Source organism: Balearica regulorum, chromosome 1 (genome assembly GCF_011004875.1).
Source record: "Balearica regulorum gibbericeps isolate bBalReg1 chromosome 1, bBalReg1.pri, whole genome shotgun sequence".
NCBI classification, from domain to species: domain Eukaryota; kingdom Metazoa; phylum Chordata; class Aves; order Gruiformes; family Gruidae; genus Balearica; species Balearica regulorum.
This window is the reverse complement of record NC_046184.1, coordinates 71,678,210-71,706,078: the sequence shown is the minus strand read 5'-3', so window position 1 is coordinate 71,706,078 and position 27,869 is coordinate 71,678,210. Positions and strand designations below refer to the sequence as shown.

The 27,869-nt window shown below is 40.6% G+C and overlaps 1 protein-coding gene across 1 annotated transcript in view; it reads right to left on the bottom strand.

The window, feature by feature from the left end:
• PIK3C2G (phosphatidylinositol-4-phosphate 3-kinase catalytic subunit type 2 gamma) overlaps positions 1 to 27,869 on the bottom strand; it is a 209,635-nt gene that overhangs the window by 43,750 nt on the left and 138,016 nt on the right. Inside the window, exons 24-26 of the mRNA XM_075757739.1 lie at positions 16,692 to 16,848; positions 8,713 to 8,822; positions 121 to 313 (exon numbers count right to left, since the gene is read on the bottom strand). Of these exons, the coding sequence (XP_075613854.1) occupies positions 121 to 313; positions 8,713 to 8,822; positions 16,692 to 16,848 (460 nt within the window). The remainder of the gene's footprint in view (positions 1 to 120; positions 314 to 8,712; positions 8,823 to 16,691; positions 16,849 to 27,869) is intronic.

Sequence of the window (27,869 nt, the reverse complement as noted above, 5' to 3'; positions counted from 1 at the left end):
TGATCCTTTTAATGTGGCACAAGCACATCTTCTATAAAGGAGGAGGGAGAGTACATAAGCTCACAGAGGAGTCGTTAAAGATCAAGGCAAATGAAGGCAAGCAAAGAACATAATACATACGGAGTCAGACTTTTTGCTGAACCCCAAAATGGTGGCTCTTGCAATTGACTTCTCTGCGTTCAGCATCGTCCATTCTTGGGGGACAGTCTCTGGAGCTGGAGGCTTTGCTGAGCCTGTCACTGACATCTGTACAAGTGTGTGGATCAAGTTATTGAGTTTAACAGGAAAGCACTCCAAGCTTTCCTTTATTTTCCTGAAGAACAAACAAACAGAAGGGGCATGATTTATGCATGTTTTGTTTCCATTTCTTGACCCTTGGTTTCATGGATGCAAGAACCAAAAATCTCCAAATCCTATAACCCACCTCACACACACACCAGTCACAACCAATAGCAGCAAATACAGCATAGCCAGCCCCTGAGCTCCGCTGCTTAACGGAGTGCTCTTGCCATAGCCCGTCTCATGGCTTACCTTGGGGCAGTTATTCTTCATGATCTGGATACCATCAGCCTTTTTTCAGATAATAGAGATGGACAGAATGTTCCCATGTGTGTTTTGAGGAATTGCAGGACAGAACAGCATGTGTTCACTGCAACAGGTAGGGGAGCGTGCCCTAACACTTTCTTTTTGGTTACACCAACCTCACAGGGACTTACACGTGTTTGTGCAAGGCTCTTGCATCCAATTTGTGATTTAGCTGTATCTGATGTGTTGCAAAAATCCTCTACCCAATTCTTAAAAGCTCTATCCATGTGGAGCTGCTTAAGAAAATGCTTTAAGAAAAAAAATGAAAGAGGATTTTCTCACCCTATCTCCCCCATCTCATCCCTGTGCAACGGGAGCCAGAACACACTTCTAATTTCCTAGAGTTTTAAGATCCTTCATCAGAAAAGACACAATAGATTAAAAAAAAACCCTAGATATGCATGTAGATATGTACTGCAAATGTGTTTTAACGTCAAAGTGAACAACTTGAGAAATAACACTGCAAGATAATCACTGGTCTTTGAAGAGTAAGATGCAGTACTCATTTGAAAACACTTGCCCTCTTGAATTCAATAGCTGGTTAAGATCTACTTAACTTGTAATTTATTTTTTTTTTTTCTATTTCCCTGCTTACTTCTACAGCTCTCTGAAGATATTCTGAACAGGTTCTGATGTTATAGAACAACGACCCATTAATTTCAGGCCACATGGCAGCAAATCTCTACCAAATTGTCAAGTGCTTTTTTTTCTTTTTTTTTTTTTTTCTTCCAGTTTTGGACTATAACTAGTTTACAAGGGCTGACAATACCCATAACCATCTTCATCATCCCCTGTTCAAAGCTGAGCAAATGCTTCACCTGTCATTTTAAATTAAATTCTTATTCATGGGTCTCTGTGAGTGGGTTGGATTGCATACTGCAATCAATTGAAATCAACTCCATTCATTGCATTAGCCTAATTGTCATGATCTCAGACATTCTGGCTAAAGTCTGTACCTTCACAGATGCAACCATACCAAAAAGAACATTCTACCTACAGATAGTTCCCTGGCTTGCCCCCCCAAAAAACTAAGATTTCATTCAAAATACTATGTGAATTTATCATACACCAATTAGGCATACTAAACTGAGGAAAGAAGATATATAGTTTTTTCTTAATGTAATACAAGGAAAGGTATCTCTGAATTGATTCAGTCAATTATCTTAATTATTAATTACTTTCTCCAGAAACAGATACATACAGATTATTTAATAAATGACACAAATTAACATTGAAATGGAAAACAAGAAAACAAATCTCATTTCTAAATATTAGTACAAAATCAATTCAGTGTTGATTAATTAGGTTGCATCTGTGGTGAACTTTTCCTTTTTTAACTCCTATGTATTTAATATTTAGTTTAAACACTTCCTAAATCACTGAGACATGATTTAGGTTATAGAATCTGTAACTGGGCTATATTATAGTTAGGGAATTCGCAACATAACTATGAGGCATATTACCTTTGCAGCTAAATACAGTGCATTTTAATTCACATAAAGCAGGCCTCTGCTTATAAACTAGTATTAATTCAGACATCATCACTACAAAGAACAGCTGATACCAGAATACCATTATTTAAACGATTCAGTATTTTAATGGCCTGTTGTTCTTTCCATGGGTCCATTAAGCTTCTAAAATGCCTTTAACACCTAGATTGCTAAGCACATACTTTAAACCTAAACAGAGGCTTTTGTTATCATTGTTGCAGATTTTTCCTGTGAGTTATTTTAAATGATTACATTCAAAATAAAATAAAACCAGAAGTATATGTTGTTTTCTCCCCCTCTCAATACCCTGTTTTTTCTGTATACAGTCCTCTCTGTTAGAATACAAAACATTAAGCAATCCTTACATCCCATTATCAACAAAGAATTGAAAAGGCCTCTACTATTCTGATGGCATCTCAGAACATGTCTTTGCAGCAAGGCAGAACAACTCTGCTTATGGTTCTCTGCATTTTCTTTCAAGGGCAAACTGGCTTAAGGAAACCCTCCTTCACACAGCTTCCCAAAAGCTGGTTCCTAAATATGTATGGAGCAATGGGGTACATCAAACCCATGTGTCTTACCTTTTTTAATTTTGCAGTTTATTTTTGGTGTGGATTAGTTCACTGACCCAGTTTACCAAATTGTGATAATCTGATTCCCCTTTCTGCTAGCATTTTTAAAATTCATTCTAACGATCAGTGGTGGAACCCTCTCCTCGAACTCTCTGAGATCCCCATAGACCTTCTTTTCTCTACAGCCACATTACGTTTAGCCATAGGCGAAGAAGTTGGTAAGGTCATGGGTATTCGTTGCTGTCCTGGTTAGATTCTCTTGCTCCCTAAGATGTTACCATCTTTGTGCCTAAAGCTGCCTCTGCCTTCACAAAGCTGACAAAAAATTTCTTAGTTATGTCAGAGCTCCGGTAGTCCAAGAAGCTTAGAGAATTAGTGCCTAATGGTCTATAGATGGGAAAATTAAAGTGACCTATACGAAGGGCATCAAAAGCATAGATTAATCAGAAGAAAACAGGAAACTGTCATCAACTAGAGTAACATTAATTTTGAATCACAATATTGCTAACACATAGTTTTCAAGCAGAATATTTTTTTTTTTTCCACATGACAATACCCGTTTACCATGTAGATTGGTGTCTGACCTACTTTTTGGAAAACTGAGTGAAATATCCAGGATTATTGAAAAGTAATGACTTTCTGCTTTCCACCTGCTGAACTGACTTTGAATTTCAGATTTGGCTCACAGTCTTTGTACAGAACTGTCAAATTACAGCATCAGGTAAAACATGCACAGACTGGTTGGCTGCTTCTGTAAACTGAGCTGGATGAAAAGATTGGCTAATGTTTTCAAGAGTGTCTGGTGATAGTTGATGCCTTGATTTTTAGGAAGTAGATGTTTCTTCATGGGACAGGTATTCTGAGGGCTGGTGCTTAGATCTTTTTGGACACACCAGCCCTTCTCCACAGCCTTTTAAAAGCACATATACTCATTATGACTGACTAGTTATCCAAATCTTAGTTTTGGTATATGTAATAATCAATTTAGCATCCTGCTTCTCATTTCCATCTAGGCCTGAAAATAATTGAGAATATATAAGCAAAATTTATTTTCATGGTATTCTCAGATGTTAATGAACATGGTGTTTCATTTATATCCAACTTTTCCATCCATGAATTTACCAGGCTCCACTTTAAAACAAATTGGGTATAAGGCCCCCAACAGCTCTTAACAGACTTTTCCAGAATATTACTGCTTTCAGGGACAGATATTTCTAATATTCAGTTGATATTCTTTTTGTGTACAGCAGTAATAATCCTTCAGTTTAAAACCTTATTTCCCACTGTGATGGTATATGGACAATAACCATGCTCTTTTTACCCCTTATTTCACTAGGCTTTAAAATCCAGGTTTACTTTCAGACTAATTCTGATCCGCTGCGCTGAGCATATCACATACTCTCCTGAAGTGAATCTTCCAGTCTAGTTTCCCTACTAGTCCTCCTACGTGCCTCTCCCAGGACAGAGGACATTCCTCTCCCCTGAGCCGGTGGCATGTGGGGTTTGTACAACAGTATGAATGCCTCAAACCATACAAATCCGAGGAGGAAGTCTGCTTCTGTTCCTTTGAGGCACATATACCACTATCTTTACAAATTGCTTGAATGCCCCTGAAAGCTTAATACTGTAGGTTTGTTTATGCCATTTCACTGGTGTTTCAGCTGTTTGGGAGATTTCTTGCTGGAATATCTGCAGCCACCCGAGAAACAGGGATCGGCTGATCAGTTTGAGATTAGTGTCATGTTTTGAAAGGAGTTACCTTGAACGGTCCAGTTTTGCAACTGCTGGCATTTGTGGTTTGGAGTGCATATGCTTGACCTGGGCAATGGCAGGTACCTAGCAAATGATTCTGTTAATAAATATGTAAAGATGGCAGCTGACCCAACAGGCAAGCCCCTCAATCAGGCTGCTGAAGATATGCAGTGGCGCTTCGCTGGTAATTGTCAGATCCATGATGCATCTCTTATTTATGGGCTTCCATGAAGGGGTTAGATTGCATGCTGCAATCAGTTGAAATCCCCTCCATTCATTGCATTAGGCTAACTTAAATCCCTCAAAAATAATTTTCAATATACATCCCTTTACAGGCACATTAAAAACGTCCAGCAGCATGCCACAGCATGCTGACATTTGAAGATATCTGCAGAAAACCAAAGAGGAAATTTATATCCAGAGTTAAGATGGGTTTCCGCTTTCTGGTAAAACTGTGTTGTCAAGGGAAGAGGAAAGGAGGGAGGGGAAAGGATCAAATTGAGTTTCAAGGATCAAACTGAGTTCAGGGCAGATGCTGGAGAGACAACAATGTTTCATTTGGCACTAGGTGTACGGAACTGACAAGCAAACACAGAAACTCTTGTTTAACTCTCAATTGGTGCATTGTTTATCCACGATCTGGGGGTGCGACCTTCCAGAAGGCTGTAAGCCATGAGGCTTAACACTGCCGCTCATCAGCTCATAACAGCGAACTGACCCGATGTGAGAAGAATACAGTACACAAATGAGACCACAGATTGTTGAACATGTCTTAAATCAAGAATGAGAGCAAAGGAATTTGGTAAAACACAGAACGCTTTATGATCCTGAAAGAGGTCAGTGCGTTACAGTCTAAACTCCGGTAGCATTATTCTGTTGGCTAAAAAGGTGATGGCAATGCACAAATTAACATTGTTTTGCCAGGAATATTTGTGACATCGTTCATCATTTCATGTTGTTTTTAAACAACAGTAGAGGCAATGTCAGTATTATTACTCAAACCAAACTCAGACAATTGCTAAAAGCAACCTATTTCTACAGAAATACAGAGAAATACTGTTCTCCTATTTCCACTAGCAGAAGATTGGGGTTTTCAGCAGATACGTTATATGATCGAATCTGAAAGATTACAATAACTACCTTGTACTTAGCACAAGAAATAACTTTCTGTTGGCAGTGTTTAACATTCCAGTGACCACACTCCTTGTCTAGAAAAGAACTTTTAAAATACAATAAAGTGTTTTTGGAAGTAATTACAGAGAAAAAGGAGCTATGAATTGTGAAGGATTTGAGAGTTACTGGAAGTTATGCTAATAATCAGAAATTTCAATTTCCTTGGCTTTCTAAGGACAGCTTGAAAAATAGATACAGGAATAAGCTACAGAGTGACTATAAGTAGCTTGCAACTGGAATTTTTTTTCTCACCCAGACATTTTGTATAACAAGGAGGTGGGGAAGGATTTTTCTGAAGGACAGGAATAAAGATGACATAGGTAATGCAAAGCTCACAAAAATGTCAATTTATTAACTTTTCAGGGGGCAGGTCAGAAAACACTTATACAGAGGCGTAAGTTCTGCATGGATCTGGGTATCAGGCTATCCAAAAGTCTTTTGATAAGTGCCTGGATACACTTTTCAGAGGTTAAAATACTACTAGACATGAAGCCTAATGTTCTACCCATGTTTAAACATGTAGAAATGTTAGTTAATATATGTATTGAATTAACACAAATTATGTTCAAACATGAATAGAAATTAGAACAGAGCAAAAAAAGAAGAGCTCCAAGAGAAATGAGATTCATGGAAATTAATGAGCTAATGACAAAAGACTTTCTTCTTGCAAATGAGCATATATAACACGAACATACCTAAGAGTATTAAAGAACAAAATATACACCCTAGCAATATCAGACTTTTGTACGTGATGTAATGACCTCTATGGACAATAACAAATCTGCACTGCAGCATTTCGAAGGGAAGTGTAACAATAGCTCTGGACTTCACTAAAAAAGTTTTAGCAGAAAATACAGTTTCAGATAAGAACAGAGCCCACAGAGCTGTACAGATCTGCACCATGATGTTGATAAGCAGGACTCAAGTGGCATTTCCACTCTGAAGGCCTTAATTTCCTTAACACCAACCCTAACAAGAAATCTAATGGGAAGAAAGACATGCTGGCCTCTGAGACCTGCCTATAGAGTCTCTGCACTGAACCGGATTTGCTAACCCTAATAAGAAACTCTACCAGGCAAAAAAGCACACCAACTCTTCCTACTTCCAAAACAGTGTTGAGCCACGTCTCCTTCCTAAGGCCAGCTGTTACTCCACGTGCTTTGTCTGAGAAAGACTGCAGGTGAATTCCCTCTCTGAAGTCCCTCACTTCCTTCACCCTAACCCTCAAAACACCACAACCACCTTGCCCAACTCCAAGACAGAGCTACAACTCTGTCCTGAACCCAGCCTTCATACTTTGTCTGCCAGGTAAGGAAGACTGCAGTGATATTAACCCTAACCATAACCTTAGTCCTACCCAACTGAAAAACATATTGATCCTTTCCACCTCTAGACGAGCACTGGGCACTAGCTCTGAGCTTTGCATGACACTAATGCAATTTTCACTCTGAAGACTCATGTTTCCCTACTTGTTATGTATATCCTAGCCTTTTTTCACTAATCAAATGAATATCGTTTTTTTACCCATGACAGATGGACACAAACACCCAAACTATTTGACAGATTCAAGACTTCTACAATTTAATTAGAAACTGCATGTTTCCCATTTGAAGTGGAAATACAAGTCTTAATTTGGGAATATGTGAAATTTTAAAGGAAAGGATAAGGTAGGAGTTGACAGTAAATGTGAAGTTGTAATTAAATTTTAAAATAAAACAATCTTGCTAAGGGGCAAGAGTGAAAGCATATGAAAAAAACAAGTATTAAACGAGAAGGAACTCAGTGCTCTACTGTGTGTTAAGTAATAACACACATAATAAAACAATAGTTTTGTTTGAGAAGTTCCTCTCTTTCTATTTAAAGAAGAGTCTTCCTTAAACTCTCTAGGTCTCTGTTCCAGCCTTCTCAAAACGTGCGGCCTTAGTTTCTGATTCTAATACTTGAAAAGGAGACATATAAACAACACAATTCAAATTGCCCAAAATCTTCATATGGGCCTCCGTAACAGTAATGAGAGTGGCTCAGCTGCTCTGGCTCAAGCTTTCATCTCATTCATTTGTGGCAGCGTGCCCTCTGGCTGTACTGAAGAGTAGGGGGATTGCTCTTGCCTGCAGGCAGATTGCACCCACAGAGAACTGTGCTGCCTTATGGGAGCATCCCTTAGGGATGTGAATTTGAAAGAAGCCCTTCACGCAGAGTCCAGAGCTGTGACCTGGATACGCGCCCTGCACTTGCACCAGAGGAGGAGGTCGGAAGAGTCTGGCTTGCTCTGTCAGAAGAGTCAGAGTACGTGGTGTCCGGGGTGTGTGAATTCATAGACTGTCCTTGGGAAATGATGGTGCTGCACAGGACAGGCCCTGACAGGGAGATTTTTTTCACATACTATGCCTAGAATGGGAAAGTGAGTTTGCAAATCCAGACAGTCTCCACTGCCTCCATCACATCAACAGTGGGAACTATATGTAATGCAGAGGCCTGACCTGAAAAATCAGGACTGAGGGCTTCAAACTTGTCAGCTGCAGTTCCTCATCAATAATCCCCAGTTATTATCACAAACAAGTGAAAAGTTTCATTATCCTAACACAAATCGAGCTTTAAACATACCTATATGCACACACAATGCTTTTCTGTGATAGATCTGTTAAGTGCTTAAAAGGAAAAAAATCAGTACCAATTTGCAGATGGAGATATTATGACTAACAAAGGGAAAGTAACTTGCCTGAAGCCACACTGAAGGTCAAAAGAAGAACAGAAAAGGACATAAAATGCAGGAATTCCAGATCCTCACTCAGTCCATTAACAAGTTGAACCTTTTTATGCAGTCCAAATCCTGTTGCACGCAGCTGCTACATTTAAAAGTAGAGAGGAAAGCTGACTAGAGACAAACCAGGATGGTTTCACCATGAAAGCCGAAGAAATCTCTAGGCACCGAACAGGTGACTGGTTACAAGTGTACCACAAATGCACAACTGTTTCTTCCAGGAATTTGAGGAGATTGGTTATAACATGCATAAGGAATGGACTTTTTTAAAGTATGCACATGAAGCCCAATTATCCTTTTGTGTAATTTCACTGATTACAACCTCTTCACATAACAGAAAGACTGCCTTTTTTTTTTTTCTTTTTTTTTTTTTTTTTACCTTGTAAAGTAGCTTGTAGCCTGGAGGTCTGAGTCCTGAGGACGGAGGTTATCATACACATATTTCAGATCCTGAATGCTGTTTAGCTCAGGCAATCCTGCATGCAGCATCTTAAAGTAAAGAAATACTGTTAGTTCACTGTTCTATTGAAAAGAAATTTAAATGAAATGGGGCTAAGTGCGAAAAGAAAGGTTTTACACTGAAAGGTCTTCTTGTAAAACACAGTTTTGCTGATCTGAAAAGTGGTTCTGATGCTAGAGCAATGCCTGGAATACTGAAGTGAATATATTGCATTGTAAACCTTCACAATGAGGTACTGCAAAGAGGCATGGGTCAAAATCACCGATCTATTTTAGTTATTTATTTTCTCTTTGGATATCATAAGCCTAATGTGTGCATTGCTAAGTTTCCTTCATAGCCTTCTAATGGTGATAAAGGGAAGGCGACCATATTCAGCCACTTGAACAATAGTAACTGTGTTATGTTCACAGTATTATCTTAGTCCTAATCCAATTTAGTGTAACAGCACCTTCTCATTTGTAACTACTGATTCCACCATCACTGCTCTGGACTCCTCCTGCAAAGGTATGGTAAATTCAATCCCTTTACAGTCAATAGAGGAGAAAGATTCCTTTAGACTTTGATTCATAGAAGGAGCCCTGACCTGGGCACTGAGAATTTCCCTCTGGAGAGGGTATCATTCTCCATCAACGAGGGATGAAGCTGTTCTAGTTAGTTGGCCAAGTTAGGATCGAAAGACAAATAGTGCAAATATTCGCCTTACAAAATAACCACATGAATAGGGTAGACAACTGAGGGTGTCCAGTTGCCCATACAGCTCTCTCCAGGCATTTTAAAATGCCAACAACAAAAATAATTTTTACTCACTTCAAAACCTACTGATTTTTCTCAACAATCACAGTAAGTCGAGAGATGCTTTATGTGTATTGGAGAAAAAAAAAATCACTCCTTCGCATTGCTCAGAAGGAAACGTATCTGAATTTGCAGTCACTGCTGTGCATTCTTCATTGATATTTATGTCTAGCTCAGACAGAAGGACCCACTGAGTTTTGCAAGTAACAGCAAAAAATAAAAGGAAGTAGTACTTTTATTTTAAGGTTTGTTTGAGAGGTGAACAGAGTAAGGGGAAAACAGATGGTGGGGTGTATTTTCTTTAATCCTTCAAACATTCTCAATATTTTAAATCAAGTTTCAATATTTTGTATATTTTCTTTTTTGGCATTATGAGGAAAATCTTGGGAAATACCCAACCTGTACTACCACTGGAGAGGTAGATTGCTGTCTCACAGAGTTCTGGCTAGCAAGAGAAGCAGAATGCTCAGTGAGGTGAATTTAAGTGAGTTAAGAGCAGGGACAATAACAACATTCAGCACTTAAGGACGCACAATGCTATTTATCTGCATGCCTTCGACCCATTTATAAAAGATAGTAACAACTTCTGTCCCCTTTAAAAAAAAAAAAAAGAAGCAAATTAAGCTTCTTGCCCTGCATTAGAAAAGGGAACAATGACAGATATGAACATTATCTGAATGATCTATAGTGCAACAGAAAAACCTGAAAAACGGGATTTTTTTTTTTTAGGTTTTCTGTATTGTGGAAGGTAGAAAACCATTTGCTGGAGCAAATGAAATATGCCCTTAGCTGGGCGGTACCTACAACAGTGCTTTGCTGGCTGCAAGGGGGTCCTAGATTCTTATTCTACTGCTTCATCCCTCTTGCTTCACATAGCATATCTTTCGTGTTTCCAGTTCCCTGATGGAGGATGCTTCTGAACGCTGGGGCTAGTGATACTAGATGCTAATTAGACAAGACTTGCTCCAAAAACAACTACAGGTCACCTAGGGCAACTCAAATGTCACTAGATGCCTAAGTGTAACTGCCTGCATCGCTCCCCTTGTTTGCCCACATGTACGGCTTGACCTACCACTTGGTTATCCCAGGCCTTCTGACTCACTGCGTGGAGCTGCCTACACCCTCCTTGGGCCTGGTTTCGGGGCTGGTGTGTGATGCTCAGCCCACCATCCCATGAAAAATGAATCCTCCTGGCATGTGCTTTCCACACATTAAACCTCCAAAATGAGGGTGTTTCCTGATCCTCTTTTCCCAAATGGTGTTTCTGAGTTTAGAAGGGTGAAATGACTTGTATGGGGACATGAGATTCTTGAGTCTTAGATATCCTCTGTCAAAGCAGTGTCTCCTGGTTTATACTATTAGGTGGACCTGTTTCTCATCACAACAGAGGCAAGTGGATCAATTACTTGCTGTCTAGTGATACCTCTAAGCCCCTTTTAACAATTTTCTACCTGAAAAATCTTTATAACAGTAATGGATTTTGCATTTCTTTAAACTAGTCGAAAGGTGTTTGTGTCCTGCGATCACCCTCTTTATAATAGCTCACATCATATCTTTAATGTGAGCAAAGCTGATGAACTGCAGGCATTTATGCAGCTGAACTCTGCCAGTGGACTCTTGGGTCTCCCGCAGATGTTTCTGCTTTTGAAAGTGATGGAAGCTTCATGGATAATTTCTTACTCCCAGTAGCAAATGTCAGTACAGCTCTAGTAAGATGCTGCTCACTACCAAGAAAAAGCATTAAGTACCAAACTGGGCCAAAAACCCCAAATTGTTGTTCATAATCATGGTTTGCTGGAAACCACTAACAGTTACTGACCATCCAGAGCAGTTTACTGCTCCTGTGAAGTACTGTACTTTTTGGAAATAGTCTTATTGTTTGGATTTTTTAACCTTATTTTATAAATAGCAACTCAGAAAACAGAATGTGGGAGAGGAAGGAAAGATTAATGATGCAGATTTCCAGATACTGAGAGAAATCTTAGACTGTCATCGATACAAATAAGCAGTGGTTAGTTTATCTTGCCCCTTCATGATAACATCTGATATTTTGCAAGGAAATGAATTCAAAGTGGAACTTCTTCACAGTCTATTTAGTTTTCTAGAAATAACCCATGTAACTAAAACATTTTGATACTTTCAGTTTCTGACCAACACCTCATTTCAAGTGCACAAGCAGACTCACCCTTCCAAACATCGCTGGCAAAAACAAGGCGTTCGCAAAGTTGTCTTGTTTGTTTAATTTCTTTTTGATATGAAGTATTTATTGAGGAGGTGTGAGTATGCTGCCAGCTATTTTTCAATTATGAAATGCAACACAATTGCCTGAACTGTAGCCCATTGACAAATGTTAAAACATATCTGTATGCTGACTTTCAGCTCAGCACTATTACCTCTCCTTAAAGATCAGCAGAAACAAAAGAAGATGCAGCATGTCCTGAATATAGACAAACCTGAGCTATACCCAGGCAGAGATAGCTAGTTATTTCAGAGCTCCTGCCAGGAACATTTTCCTAACGCACCCTCTCTATTATCCCAGAGTAATCTAACATCATTATCTCTGCTGATTGCAGAAAAAGGGACTGCACTGGTGATGAGGAGGTGGGCAGAAGATGTAGCTATATTTGCAGCATGCAGTTTTAGGCAACCTGTTCAGAAATGCAGAGATTACTGTTGTGGATGAGAGAACATGGGTGCTCCTGAGTTTTCCAGAGGCTCTTTAACTTAAGACAGTAACTCCTATAACTGCACTCTGCATTGCCTTCAGCCAATATGGTACAACATACTTGGGCAAAATTATGTTTTATGATGGCAATGCAGTTTTGCTGCGCCTTTGTGAGTACTTAGAATTGAGGTTAAGAGATCTGGGGCAATCCTTCCTGCTCCATATTGGGAAATCATTCATTGTACCACGGCATGATAATCTATGGACAAGACAGACACAAGATCACAGAATCATAGAATGGCCTGGGTTGGAAGGGACCTTAAAGATCATCTAGGTCCAACCCCCCTGCTGCGGGCAGGGACACCCTCCACTAGACCAGGTTGCCCAAAGCCCCATCCAACCTGGCCTTGAACACTTCCAGGGAGGGGGCATCCATAACTTTCTCTGGGCAACCTGTTCCAGTGCCTCACCACCCCCACAGTGAAGAATTTCTTCCTAATATCTAATCTAAATCCATTGTCCTTCAGCTTAAGGCCATTACCCCTTGTCCTATCACTACATGCCTTGCAAAAAGTCCCTCTCCAGCTTTCTTGCAGGCCCCCTTTAGGTACTGGAAGACTGCTATAAGGTCTTCCCGGAGCCTTCTGTTCTCCAGACTGAACAATCCTAACTCTCTCAGCCTGTCCTCATAGGAGAGGTGCTCCAGCCCTCTCATCATCTTCGAGGCCCTCCTCTGGACTTGCTCCAAGTCCATGTCTTTCTTGTACTGGGGCCCCCAGAGCTGGGCACAGTACTCCAGGTGGGGTCTCACCAGAACAGAGTCACCTGTCTTGACCTGCTGGTCACGCCTCTTTTGATGCAGCCCAGGATACGGTTGGCTTTCTGGGCTGCAAGCGCACAGTGCTGGCTCATGTTGAGCTTCTCATCAATCAATACCCCCAAGTCCTTCTCCTCAGGGCTGTTCTCAATCCATTCTCTGCCCAGCCTGTATCTGTGCTTGGGATTGCCCTGACCCATGTGCAGGACCTTGCACTTGGCCTTGAACTTCATGTGGTTTGCACAGGCCCACCTCTCCAGCCTGTCAAGGTCCCTCTGGATGGCATCCCTTCCCTCCAGCGTGTCAACCGCACCACACAGCTTGGTGTTGTTGGCAAACTTGCTGAAAGTGCACTCGATCCCACTGTCCATGTCGCCGACAAAGATGTTGAACAGTGCCGGTCCCAGTACCGACCCCTGAGGAACGCCACTTGTCACTGATCTCCACTTGGACATTGAGTCATTGACTGCAACTCTTTGAGTGTGACCACCCAGCCAATTCCTTATCCACCGCGTGGTCCATCCATCAAATACAGGTCTCTCCAATTTAGAGACAAGGATGTCATGCTGGACAGTATCAAATGCTTTGCACAAGTCCAGGTAGATGATGTCAATTGCTCTTCCCTTATCCACCAATGGTGTAACCCCATTGTAGAAGGCCACCAAATTTGTCAGGCACGATTTGCCCTTAGTGAAGCTATGTTGGATGTCACTGATCACTTCCTTATTTTCCATGTGCCTTAGCACAGTTTCCAGGAGGATCTGCTCCATGATGTTGCTGAGCACAGAGGTGAGGCTGACCAGCCTGTAGTTCCCTGGGTCTTCCTTTTTACCCTTTTTAAAAATTGTGGGTGTGTTTCCCCGTTTTCAGTCAGTGGGAACTGCAACGAACTGCCATGACTTCTCAAATATGATGGATAGTGGCTTAGCAACTTCATCTGCCGGTTCCCTCAGGACCCATGGATGCACCTCATCAGATCCCATGGCCTTGTAGACCTTTAGGTTCCTTAGATGGTCCTGAACCTGATCATCTCCTACAGTGAGGGGCTCTTTATTCTCCCAGTCCCTGCCTTTACCTTCCACGACTTGGGCAGTATGGCTAGAATAATTCCTGGTGAAGAATGAGGCAAAAAATTGTTGAGTACCTCAGCATTCTCCATGTCCTGGGTAACCAGGTCTCTCATTTCCTTCCAGAGATGGCCCACATTTTTACAAGTCTTTTTATCACTGACATACCTATACAAGCTTTTCTTGTCGCCCTTGACGCCGTCCTTGGACAGATTTAATTCTATCAGGGCTTTGGCTTTCCTAACCTGATCCCTGGCTGCTCAGACAATTTCTCTGTGTTCCTCCCAGGCTACCTGCCCTTGCTTCCACCCTCTGTAGGCTTTCTTTTTTTGTTTGAGTTTGTCCATCCATGCAGGCCTCCTGGCATTTTTGCCTGACTTCCTCTTTGTTGGGAGGCATCACTCCTGAGCTTGGAAGAGGTGATCCCTGAATACTAACCAGTTGTCATGGGCCTCTCTTCCCTCAAAGGCTTTGTCCCATAGTATTCTACCAAGCACATCCCTGAAGAGGCCAAAGTCTGCTCTCCTGAATCCAGGGTAGTGAGCTTGCTGTGTGCCCTCTTCGCTGCCCTAAGGATCTTGAACTCCAACATTTCATGGCCACTACAGCCAAAGCTGCCCTTGAGCTTCACATTCCCCACCTGCACCTCCTTGTTGGTGACAACAAGGTCCAGCATGGCACCTCTCCTCATTGGCTCCTCTATCACTTGGAGGAGGAAGTTATCATCAATGTATTCCAGTAATCCTTTGCACTGCTTATGCCTTGCTGTGTTGACCCTCCAACAGATATCGAGGTGGTTGAGGTCCCCCATGAGGACCAGGGCTCGTGAATGTGAGGCTGCTCCTATCTATCTATCCTCATCATCTTGATCTTCCTGGTTGGGTAGCCTATAGCAGACTCTCACTATGGTGTCACTTGTCCCTGCCCTCCCTTTAATCCTGACCCATAAGCTCTCGGTTGGCTCCTCATCCATCCCCAGGTGGAGCTCCATGCACTCCAGCTGGTCACTGACATAGAGAGCCACACCCGCTCCTCATCTCCCCTGCCTGTCCTCCCTAAAGAGCCTGTATCCTTCCATTCCAACACTCCAGTCATAGGAGCCATCCCACCATGTCTCTGTGATGACAATAAGATCATAGCCCTGCAGGTTTGCGCACGTCTCTAACTTGTCTTGTTTATTCCCCATGCTACATGTGTTTGCATAGAGGCATTTCAGTTGGGCCCCCAATGAAGCTGACTTACTGGCTGTAATTCCTTTGTGCTGCACTTCAGGTGCTCTCCTGCTGACCTGTGATCCTTCTCAGTCTTAACGTTCTCAGTCATATGCTCTGATTCAGCTGGTCCTGTGTGGAGCCAGGAGTTGGACTCGATGATCCTTATGGGTCCCTTCCAACTCAGGATAGTCTATGATTCTATGATTCTCCCAGCTCTGGGCATCTATTGCTGGCACTGGCATCAAACTAGTAAGAGTGGGATGGATTTAGGTTTCCCTCCCCCCGGCAACTTTAGCTTAAAGTCCTCATCACTAGCTTGGCAAGCCCATGACTGAAGATGTTCTTCCGTTTCTCTGACAGATGGACCCCATCAGCCCCCAGTAGACCAGGTTTCTCAAAGCGAGATGAACAAATTCTCGCCCCTTCTCTCCTCTTCATGGCAGAAATTGGAGATTATAGAGCAGTATTTACAGAGTAACTTCTTGGCTGTACCCCAACCTCAGCAGGGGTTGTGTTCATAAGGTTGTGTAGATTTTTTCATGCACAGACCAGTCATCTCAGTTTTGCATGGGGTCCTGGACATAAATTTTAGATTAATACCTTAGCCAAGCAACTTCTTAGCAAATATTAGTTAATTTCATATTATCATTCTACCCATGAAGGGGGAAAATAATTAACCTTTCACTCAAGTAAATAGAGGCATAAAGCAGTTATGGAATTTGTCACAGCATGTGAATTGGTAGGAATACTTAAGGGATAAAAACTCCTAGAGGTCTTTAAATCCTATGCAAAAGGATTTTCAAACCTGTGTTAATGTGGGTAGTGCTCCTTCTTGCCTGTGTTTGCCATTCCAAGAAGGGAGTGTGGAAATGTGCAAAAAACCACTCTAATGGCATCATTGGTATCTGCAGTGCTACTAGGTACTGTCACATCACCTACTCTATGAAATATTTAGTTTACTTTGTCTTGCTGTAACCATGAATGGGATTGGTAAATGATTGTTTGAAGACTTAGAAAAAGGGCTCAGTGCAATTCCTGACTGTAAAACTTGTACTCGGCTTCCTTTCCAGTTTTCTGCTATTTTGTAAAAAAGAATGAATTAAGAAAAAGAGGGGAAAAACCCACTCTCAAACCCAAGCAGCATAGCTTTTCTTTTCTTCTCTCAGAAACTAGTGCTGGAACTGGATAGTTTCTTTGCACAGGAAGTTCCAGCACTAACATCTCCAGGAGACCAGCTGATACCTCTTCAAATCACAGTGCTGCTGGAGGCAGCAGACAAGCGGTAAAAGGGAAGAGGGACACCAGAGAAAATTGATTTTTGGTTTCATCCTCAAGCTTCTTACCATCTCCAGCAGGTTCAAGAGTAACTGGCTGTGTTTCCTGACTATATTATAAGCTCGACAACAAAGCTCCACAAACTCTTGAAAACGCTGTGGGTTTTTTCCACCTTCGGTGATGAAATACTCCATGTCTGATGTGAAGATGAAGGGAGCTCGGTCCCTTGAAAAGAGAACAATTACATAAGAAATTTCACTGAAAATAGCAAATCATGCAAGACAGTTAATATTTGTAACTCATTATGCACATTTGTTTTTCCAGTATTACCTTCCTCATTATTTCATCTCTCCCTTCGTCCATGTGGACAGCTCTATTGCTCTGCCTGGTGTCACTGACTAATTGGGGCAGAGACAGGTCTCACAGCAAGAGCTTCCTAGTGAGAAAGCCAACAACTGAACAAGTATGGAGCTTATGTGTTTTCTTCTGGCTTTTCTTTGCTTTTCTTTTTAAACTCTCATTGCTTTAATTTCTTGACTCAAGTCTGAAAGTGAATGTGGAAACAAGTTCTCTCCTGGTATTGAAATATTTAAAAGCTGTTCTCAAAGAGGATGAGATATAAATGTCAACTCCCTACTAGGCAAGAAGTGAATTTAAGAAAAAATTACAACTCCACAATCCAACAACAACAACAACAAAATACAACATATGATGCTGTCATTAAATATACACCAATCTGAAGGGATATTTCTGACCCAAGTAACAACAAAATAAACCTAAATATATTGTCTTATTTTCTGTACAGTTGCCCTGTATTCATTCTAGAGTAAATGAGGTGCAGAATCTGACACCATGTGTTACCTTTTTTTCTTAGCTTTAGTATAGTTCATAGCTATGGCACACTGTTGCAGAAGAAAACAGATCAGCCAGGCTTCTGCTAATAATCCTATCATTCGATAGTTTCAGAAAGGCCTGATATACTGCATCCTCACACAGACAAAACTACTGCAGTGATTTACTCATCACAACTGTGTATACAGAGGCATGTAAACAGATTAGAGGGCTATAGTCCAAGGAAATATACACAGCGTGTTAACCCTTAATTCAAAATGAACTTGAGTAAATTAAATTTTTTGGGAAGCTTGAATGCTTTTTTTCCTAGGAGTTTTCCTCATTTTCCTATAAAATCATCTGCCCTGTATCATCGTAGAAAGTCAAGTTGCCATCTTTTAAGCTGCAGCTGGAAGTCTTAGTCACAAGTAACATTCAGGTGTCCTTCCCTTTCTTACATATGGACATTCTTCCTGTTTTATGTTGAAGCTAACTTTGAAAGCAGACCTCCTATGGGTGCTGTTCACCTCAAAACAGCCCAGGCCATTAAAGTTTTTTAAGATATTATTCAGTTTCAGCTAGGCAGCACTAGGAATGATGAAGGTCCACAATAGTCCTTCTTATTCTTTCCTTCCACATTTTTCTGTATTATGCAAGATGTGAGTTCATAGTGTGACAGTTATGTTATACCATGATTGTTACACAGTTATTGTGTAATTTGTTGAAGGCAATAAGAAGGAGAGATAGAGCCAGAAAATTAGCAATGTTAACATTTTCCTTTATCTGCAGACAGAAGTAAAATCTAAATCCTGATTTGAAAGCATTTTAGCATCTTGGGAATTTAAAAAAAACAAATCTGATTCTTATCTGCATTTATGTCTTTGGACTAAAATATCCCAAGTCAAAACTACTGCTCTAAAGGTCCCATATTATGTATTATGTTCAAAATTCATATTTCATTTCTGATGTTCAACTGCATCAAGAGACACAATTAAACTATGAAAACAGCCTTTTCTGAGCTAGTCCAAGTCTCCCACATTAAGCTACTTGAGCTGAAAACAGATACTGTAATCAGAAATTACTTTCCTGGAAGAAATATGGTGTTTAGCATGTTGGGTTGGGCTGTGGGCCAACTTCCACATAATGCAATGACTGCAACATTAGTCAATTCTCTTACTGTTGTTGCTAGAGGATCCATTTGAACATATAACTGATACATTAGTATTTGCATTTATAGATTAATTTTACTTGTAAGATGATTTTCAAGCAGTTTTACAAGGTTCTTAAATTTCTCAGTATCATTTAAGACTGTCTTCTAAGGTGGTAGGCCTGTCTTCCCTTGTTAACCTACAAAATACTACGTAGAAATTTGTTTTTCCTGGTTTTGCTCAAGGTCTCGTGATATCAGAGCCTCTCCCACAAGGTAACCCCTGCAATCAATCAGATGCCGAAGCTCCATTTCTGCACATATCTAAGTAAGCCAGTGCTCATAAAGGGAACACTTTGTAATTGAAATAAAAAACCCCACGTAAAACCAACTTAGTATAGGAGACAAGACCCACTAGAAGGAACAACACAGTCATTTCTCACGATAATATTAAAAAGCAAAGTTTCAGTGGGAGGAGATGCTTACTGAAGAGTACATTAGAGATTCTGAAAAACCAACTGACAGGGCTGAATGCCTGCGTATAGATGCAAAAAGTTGCTTGCTGCTTTCACAAACTCCTTTGGACTATAGAAACATAGAAGAGGATAGTCTAAAAATTACTCCAGCAAAATTACAAACAACCAAGTCAAGTCCCTTATGCATGGGAAAATTTACATCAGTAAACAATAGAGGCCGTTTTAGCCCACATAAGAAAAAAAAGCAATGCATGCCCTGGTGTTGCATGAGCATTCTAATTTATCTCACACACACACACACACACACACACATGCAAATGAACCTCACGCTGAAGCACAACCTGTATTTCTATATTTAAACCACTACATCTCTGACGGCCTTCTTTGTGGCACATAGCGGAGGTTGTATTACCTGATGGCATTTATTTTGAAGATATGCAATGCATCCAAAGACCTCATGATAACTATGAAAGACATCACTCATTTGGACACAAATCTATTGCATAGCTTGCTCACATAAAGTTACTTAAGAGATATAAACATGAAATACTTCTCACCTCAAAACATACCCTCAAGATCACAGCTAAGCCCTGTAATATTTTACATCCACGGGATGTTCAAAGACCAATGACTGTGTTACAGCCAATGGGACAAGAGCCCCTTGGTCTAAAATCCGTATCTATTACAACTTGCTGCTTCCATCAAATTAATTAAATTACTGGCATCAGTTAAACAAAACTGGTATGATGAAGTATTTTCAAGTAAAAGGCTTTTACCTTATCTCTGTAGAAGACCATAAGACTTTTTTATTTATGGTGTGCTAAAGAAATACGGAATTGAAGAACTCTTGAATGACTCCTACTGTATAATGGTAATGACAGGTACCATCATTTGCAGGAAAAAAAGCCTTGAGAGAACTGGTGCAGCTTGAGATAGACCAAAGATGTACAGCCAATAAGATGTACAGCCAATAAGCCTCCTGAAATCATTAAAGCTTCCTTATCACAGCTAGCTCCCTCTTTTTTTCCTTTTTTTTTTTTTTCTTCCCCCCTCCCCCCCAAAGCCCTAGATGAGATTAATGAGCCCTTTAGTTTTATAACAGACATTAGTCAAAAAGGCAATACTCTCATTTATGACAGAGTCTGAATGCAGTCCTGGATATTAAAGACTTATACTTTACTATGGCTGTCACAAAAGAGTTTACTTAACTCATGCAGTGAGAAGCAAGGGTAGTTTTATTGTGTTTGCATTCTTTTTTTTCTTGTGTACTGCTTTGAGAGATTTAAGATTTTCATGAGAATGTGTTTTGCAGTTCTTCTGGAGATTAAGAATGTTTGGATGATATGTCATGAGAGGGAGGAAAGAAAGGAAACCTCAAGCAACTGAAGAGATCATAATGCAAAAACAAACTTGGTCTGGGGTGATGGGAACATTTACTGGGACTTCAGTGTAGGCTAGAAATATGCTGGCTCCCAAGAAGACCAGTAAGATCAGGATTTGTTATGAAATACTAGATGTAAACTGATTAACAAAGCTTGTAAGATCAACAATGGTTTTAGTTTTTCCTATTATGAATCTCACGGTACAGGACATTTAAGAATGATACATTGACTTCCTTTTATATTAAGTAGAAAAAGCATATGAGATAAACAACAACAAATGACCTTTACTCTGATCCAATCTAAACTTCCTAATAGTGAAGTTATGGAAAAGTTACACACAGTAATACAATGAGATTCAAAAAAAGTTATAGTTCAAGTTGTCATATGGACATAGGAGACTGTGTGTGAGAAACCATACAGAACTGTCTGCAATTTAAAAGTCAGCTGCTCAGCAGCATATGCCCCCATATATTCCCTGACTGCTTTAAAACCATTTTGGCTGAGTCAAGAATGACTGATAGTATTCAGCATGACTATGTGGAATTTGGATGTATCCAGTAAAATAGGAGAAGCTTTTAGGGAGTGTTTGAATGCTGACATCCTTTGCAGCAAAAGCCAAAAGCTTATTGAAGAACACATTCACACAAAATAAGTGAACATGAGTACTTGTATCTCTGAGCCAAGTGAAAACATCTAATCATAGTAATCACATATATTTGTAGACACAGAAGAAGACATGTGCAAGTGTATTTCTTTCATATATTAAAGAATGAAACAGTGGACAACTGTACAATTTGTCTCAAGCAAACATATAAAAAGTGATTTAAAAATATGCCTGGAAAGGGAACCACAAGACATACTCCATCTTTCTGCTTACCAGGACAAGATCAACCATAAGCATGCCTCTGAGATGCTTATTTAGCCTATTCTCAAAGCCTTTTAGTGACAGAGTTCTTCTCCAACCTCCCTATCAAATTTCTGTTCCAGTAACTCCCCTCACAGAGGATTTTTTCCTTCATGGCTAATCTAACCTTGCTGTGCTTTCATCCTATTAATTCTTGCTCTTTCCTAAGGGAACATGAAGATCCCCTCTTCTTTACAGCAGCCTCTAATGCACTTGCAGACTGTTATTATGTCTTTCCTCAATCTTATGTAGACAATTGTTTCAGACTTTTCTCCTAAGTCTTGTTTTCCAGATGTCTGATAATTTTAATTGCTTTTCACTGGACTCCTTGTAATTTCTCTGGACTCCTTAACCACATCTTTCTAAAAGTAAAATATTGAAAATATTCCAGCTGAAGTTTTGACCAGTGTCATGTGAAGCAAAAGGATTATTTCACATTTCATGTTTTCCAATTCAATATTCTATCATCAACTCATATTCAACTTGTCTGTAGCACAACTCTCAGGTCCCTTTCTGAAAAACTACCTATCACTGCTAATCTTAACATTCAACACAGTTAAAAACTCTTTCAATAGGCCTCTACTAAAAAATGAACAAATGTATTCCCTATCCCATCATACTGGTTACTAATGAACATATTGAAAGATGTCAGTCTCATCGCAAACCTTTTGGTATGCCATGTGGTGTATCCTTCCCTCCCGATACTGAAACACAGGCAGGTACTTTCCATGAATGGCTGTTAAAGCAGTTCTGCACGGCAGTGGTTTTATCTAGGCAGTGCCTCATGATAATGTTGTTTGTGAAAGTTACAGGAGGTCTACTAAGGCTACATTATCTTGCACCAAGTTACGTGATATCTATTCTTTCTCCTCTATTCCACAAAATGACCCTCTCCTGGAAAAAAATAACCAATCGAGAAAGGTGAATGCTCCAGGAGAACTCAACAGTGTTTATTATTCTTCTGATCACTGTTATAGATGACGACAGTCTCTTCAGCAAGCATAGAATCTAAATGATGTAAATATATTTTAAGTGACTTCATAACAGAGCGGTAGTTCTGAGCTTTGTATAAAATATAAATACTTCACTTGCTGGACTTTACAGCAGTTTTTCAATGACATCTGCTACCACTTGCATTTTCACTGGCTTGTATTGCAAATCTATATTCAGATTTGTTTAGAAAACTTTTCTGTTTTCTATTTCTTTTAGTGAAGAAATCTTGCTAACAGTTCCACAGATACATGTCTGCTCCTGAAGAGTGTAAACAGCATCTTGCTGAGACTTTATTCCTCAATTCACCCAGACCTGACATATATCCATCCGCATCTAAATAAAATGACAGTCTAATTTTCAATTGCCAAATAGTAATTACAATGCTATAAAAAGGAATAGAAGAGACAAGTGAATTGGCAAATTTGAAACAGCTTTCAAAAATAAAAAAAAAATGCAGAATTTATTTATCCTGAGGGATTTACTGTCAATTGTACTTTTAATAACAACTTTTATTTCCAGTAACAGACAGATGGAGAATTGCTTGCCCAAACAGGGAATTCGTGACTAAGCTTCAAGGTAAAAAGGACATATATAGGAAGTGGAAGGACTGGCTACAAAGGAAGGATATACAAACTCTGCCTGGGCATGAAAAAACGGTGTTGGGAAAGCAAAAGCTCAACTACAATTAAAGCTGGTGGTGGACACGAAGTACAAGAAAAAGTTCTACTGATACATCATTAGTAAAAGGACGAACAAAGAAAATGTGGACCTGCTGGCGACTGGTGACATGGCAGCACAGACAAGGCTGAGGTACTCATTGCCTTCTTTGCCTCAGTCTTCACTGCCAAGGACCCCCAGGTGGTGGGCAGTGAGCTGAGCATGAGCCAGTGGTGGGCCAACTATGAGCCCTGGAAGTGATGAAGGCTGACAACATCCTGGCCTGAATTCATGGGAGAACAGCCAGTAGATGCCCTTTACTTAGCACTTGGCAGTCCGTACCCTGCCAAAGCAAGAAAGATGTCACTAAACTGGAGTAAGTTCATCAGAGGGCCACCACCAAGATGTCTGGGGGCTAGAGAACTTGCCTATGAGGAGAGGCTGAGGAAGATTTTCAGGAGACCAAACAGCAATCTTCTAGTATCTATCAGAGGTTATGAAACAGATGGATCCAGGAAAGAGTAAGAGAGAAAAGTGAAACAGCTGAGGTTCTGACTGGCCATAAGGAAAAAACTCTTCACTATGAGGATAATTAAATATTGAAACAGTTTGCCTGGAAAGGTTGTCCTGGAAGGTTTTCAGGATTTAACTGGACATAGCCCTGGGTAAACTGGTCTGAATTTAGTGTTGACCTTATCCCCTCAATACTTACACAGAAAGATTCCTGAATGCCCTGAGCATCCTTGGCTCAGGTAAACTACAGGGCCTAGACATTTGAAACATGTATCTAATACTTTTGACCTATAATCTTCAACCAAACAACCAGAAGTCAAGTCTATACCAGATAAGATGGTTTTAACTCTATTTTCTGCCATTTCTGCTACTGTTTGAGATATCTAAGTTTGCATAAAAAGTTTTCTAACTACAAATTTAAAATCTCATTTCTGATTACAGTTTTATCCACATTATTTTTATATTAACATCTACCTTTATAGGCAGAAACATCAAACTAGAAAGAATCTCCTGAATTCCTTAGGTAACTGAGGACAGTTCTTAAACCATTATGGTCTTATTTATTCATGAAGTTAGTTCTTCTTATGTGTATATCAACGTTACTATTATCATTATTTTTCACTATCAATGCCTTAATGTTAGCTTTCCAGTAAAATTACTCTGTTGGACATACCCGCTATTTTGATCAGTAGTAAAAGAAATATTTCACACATTGGACTGGCTTATTCTGAAAGATTTATCTGTTTCTGTCAGTAATTGAATTGGTTACATCGAGATTTAATCATGCTTAACGGATATGGTAGAAAACAAGCTATAATCCTCACCTAAGCAAAGGGCTCTGATTCATCATTCTGCTAACATCCCCATGTAAACTGAGCCATAGTAACTGTTTATTTGTGCCCCTTTGCCTGTGCAAAGTGCAAGGGAATGTGACTTAACTAAAAATCCCTGTCATGGTGGGACAATTGAAGTTAGTGAGTTTGTAAATCATGGAGATTTGATTACACCTGGTCCAATAGGATTATTATGCTAAATGACAGTATAGCTAACCCAAATGTTGACAGCTGAGGTTAGACATGGTTACAGTTCTTAGTGTAGACCTAGCATTTGCAGCCTGTATTGCCACTGCAATCTGGAAGCTTACCTTGTAACAAGAAAATTTGCAATAGCCTCGTGATGGGAAAGCAGAAACTAGTTCCAGGCATCTCTTGATGGTTTTCACTCTGGTTGCATTGCCCTGGTCTCTGCTGTGATTACTAGTTATTCTGCAGTCTGACCACAGAATTTATTCACTTATATCACAGAATTTCAACCATTTTGTACAGTCAGCTGATTGTATATTTTGGAAGAATCCAAAAAAGATCCCCCCTGAAAGATGATGTACTCTGCTTTAAGAACATGCATGTCTTCAATAGTTTCGAACATTGTCCTGTTGCAACCATGTGCATCTTATATTGACTGGTTAAAAAGCACTGCTGTGTCCAGCTCAGGCACCTTCTGAGCTGAGTTAGGATCCTCTGATCACATAGACACATATAAAGCAGCCTGTACCAGCAACCAGATTGCATAACAATGTTAAGGTGGATTTAAATCCTGTATATACTTCACGTTCAATATCTATATTTGAAAGTGCTCAGTACAGCATTCCTGATGTCTTACACCATTTTCTAAGACTACCAAATTTTCCAAGCTTGTTAGGAGTTTATTACTAACCCTATTGATAAAACAGTTGAGAGTTAATTCACAAGGAGATTGAAGCAATTCCTCTTATTATTAGAGGTTGCTGGACAACTGCTTTTTTTGTTCTGACTGACCCTCAGTACTGAAAAAAAGATTTTAAAATTCAGACCTAAAAGTTGCCTTAAAATAAATATAACAAGTGACCTTATATCCCATACCTAACGAATATTCAGCTAACAGGTCTTAGTATGAGATGGGGTGGTAGGTTGACCCTGGTTGGGGGCCCGGTGCCCACCAGAGCCGCTCTATCACTCCCCTCCTTCATTAGACAGGGGAGAAAAAGGACAATGAAAAGCTTACGGGTTGAGATAAGGACAGGGAGGGATCATTCACTAATTATCGTCACGAGCAAAACAGACTGAACTTAGAGAGGAAATTCATCTAATTTATTACTAGGCAAAACAGAGTAGAGGAATGAGAGATAAAATCAAATCTTAAAACACCTCCCCCCACCTCTCCCATCTTCCTGGCCTCAACTTCACTCCTGGCTTCAACCTCCGCCCCCCCCAGCGGCACAGGGGGACGGGGAGTGGGGGTTATGGTCAGTTCATCACGCGGTGTTTCTGCCGCTTCTTCATCCTCAGGGGGAGGACTCCTCTCATCGTTCCCCTGCTCCAACATGGAGTCCCTCTCATGGGAGACAGTCCTTCATGAACTTCCCCAACGTGAGTCTCTCCCATGGGGTGCACTCCTTCACAAACTGCTCCAGCATGGGTCTCTTCCATGGGGTGCAGACCTTCAGGAGCAAACTGCTCCAGCATGGGGTCCCCCACGGGGTCACAAGTCCTGCCAGCAAACCTGCTCTGGCGTGGGCTCCTCTCTCCATGGGTCCACAGGTCCTGCCAGGAACTTGCTCCAGCGCGGGCTTCCCACAGGGTCACAGACTCCTTCAGGTGCATCCACCTGCTCCGGTGTGGGGTCCTCCACAGGCTGCAGGTGGAATCTCTACACCCCCTCATCCTTCCTCCATGGGCTGCAGGGGGACAGCCTGCCTCACCATGATCTTCACCACGGGCTGCAGGGGGATCTCTGCTCTGGCGCCTGGAGCACCTCCTCCCCCTCCTTCTGCACTGACCTGGGTGTCTGCAGATGTTCTTACATCTTCTCACTCCTCTCTCCGGTTGCAAAAGCTCTCTCTAACTTGCTTTTTTTTTTTTTTTTTTCCTTCTTAAATATGTTATCACAGAGGCGCTGATTGGCTTGGCCTTGGCCAGCGGCGGGTCCGTCTTGGAGCCGGCTGGCATTGGCTCTGTCAGACACAGGGGAAGCTTCTAGCAGCGTCTCACAGAAGCCACCCCTGTAGCCCCCCCGCTACCAAAACCTTGCCACGCAAACCCAACACGGCTACTTGGAAAATACAGTAGTAGATTGTTGCAGGAGTTTTGTATATTACTGGGTAAAATAGAGAAGTAAACCAGTGATGAAGAAATTGAATTACAAAGCAATTCCTTAGGGCAGGGGATGAAGTCTTACATGAATTAAATATATCAGTATGCTTTCCAGTTAAGGATGAAGGACAAAGGCGTAGCGTGCAGAACAAGAGAAAAAAGATACCAAGACCAAACAACGGAGATTAATTTAAAAGTGCTTGATGTGTACTTGACTGTGTGTGAGAACAGGTCTCCCTGCATATAAATGTACACTTGATTGCATGTGAGAACAGCTCCCCCAGAACATAAAGTGGGATGTATAGAAGGCTTTTGGAAAAAGAGATGATACAATAAAATGTTTCTGATGGGAGCAGGAAAGAGAAAATATATGTCTGCAAAGAGTTATACTTTGAAAAGGATAACACAATCATATAATCAAAATGGACAGTGAACACTATGTCTTTTTCCCCTTTTATTTCTGTTTTATTGTTAAACTTCCTGTCTCTAGAGTCACAGTCTACAAAAAAATCACAGGGTGACTAATAGAAATAGAAGGAGGGAAGGAGAGAGGGCAGGAGGAAATCTCTGAAGCAGGAAGTTGATAGGGAATCACTTAAATAAGTCATGTGCAGTAAATCTCCCAAAGCAGAGGGAATTCCATTGGTAGCTTTGAAGGCATCAAACAATTTCTCTAGCCCAGATAATAGTTAACAAGAATACATGGTAACTCCTTCAAGCAAGCGGCTGTTCCTGAAGATAGGAAAGAAGTTTATGTCATGCTTGAACTGAATGAAAAGCCAAGAAGAATACTGAGAGTCGGGGCAGATGATAACTGGGTTCCAGGGAACTCAATCCAGCAGCAGAACAATGCACTTGGATGAACAAAACTGGATAGAGTCAAATCCATACAGCCACTGTATGGGAAAAATAGTGCCTTCCTTAACCGTCAGGGTACTTTGGAAAGGATAACCAAAAAAAATTAGGGATATAAAGTGGACAGTGAACATAATTTACTCTGATTTCAAAAAGCCTTAGTTGAATGCCCTCCCCAAGAGGCTATTTCTGAAAATAAATAACGAATGGTAAAGGGCAAACTACTATCCAGGCTCGATAATTAGGGAAAGCATCAAACCGGCAACAATAAACACCTACTCTTCAAGGCAGACAAAGAAAACAGAAGTGCACCTGAAACTCACGACCGCAACTTGTGCTGCTCATATGTTCTCACACTTG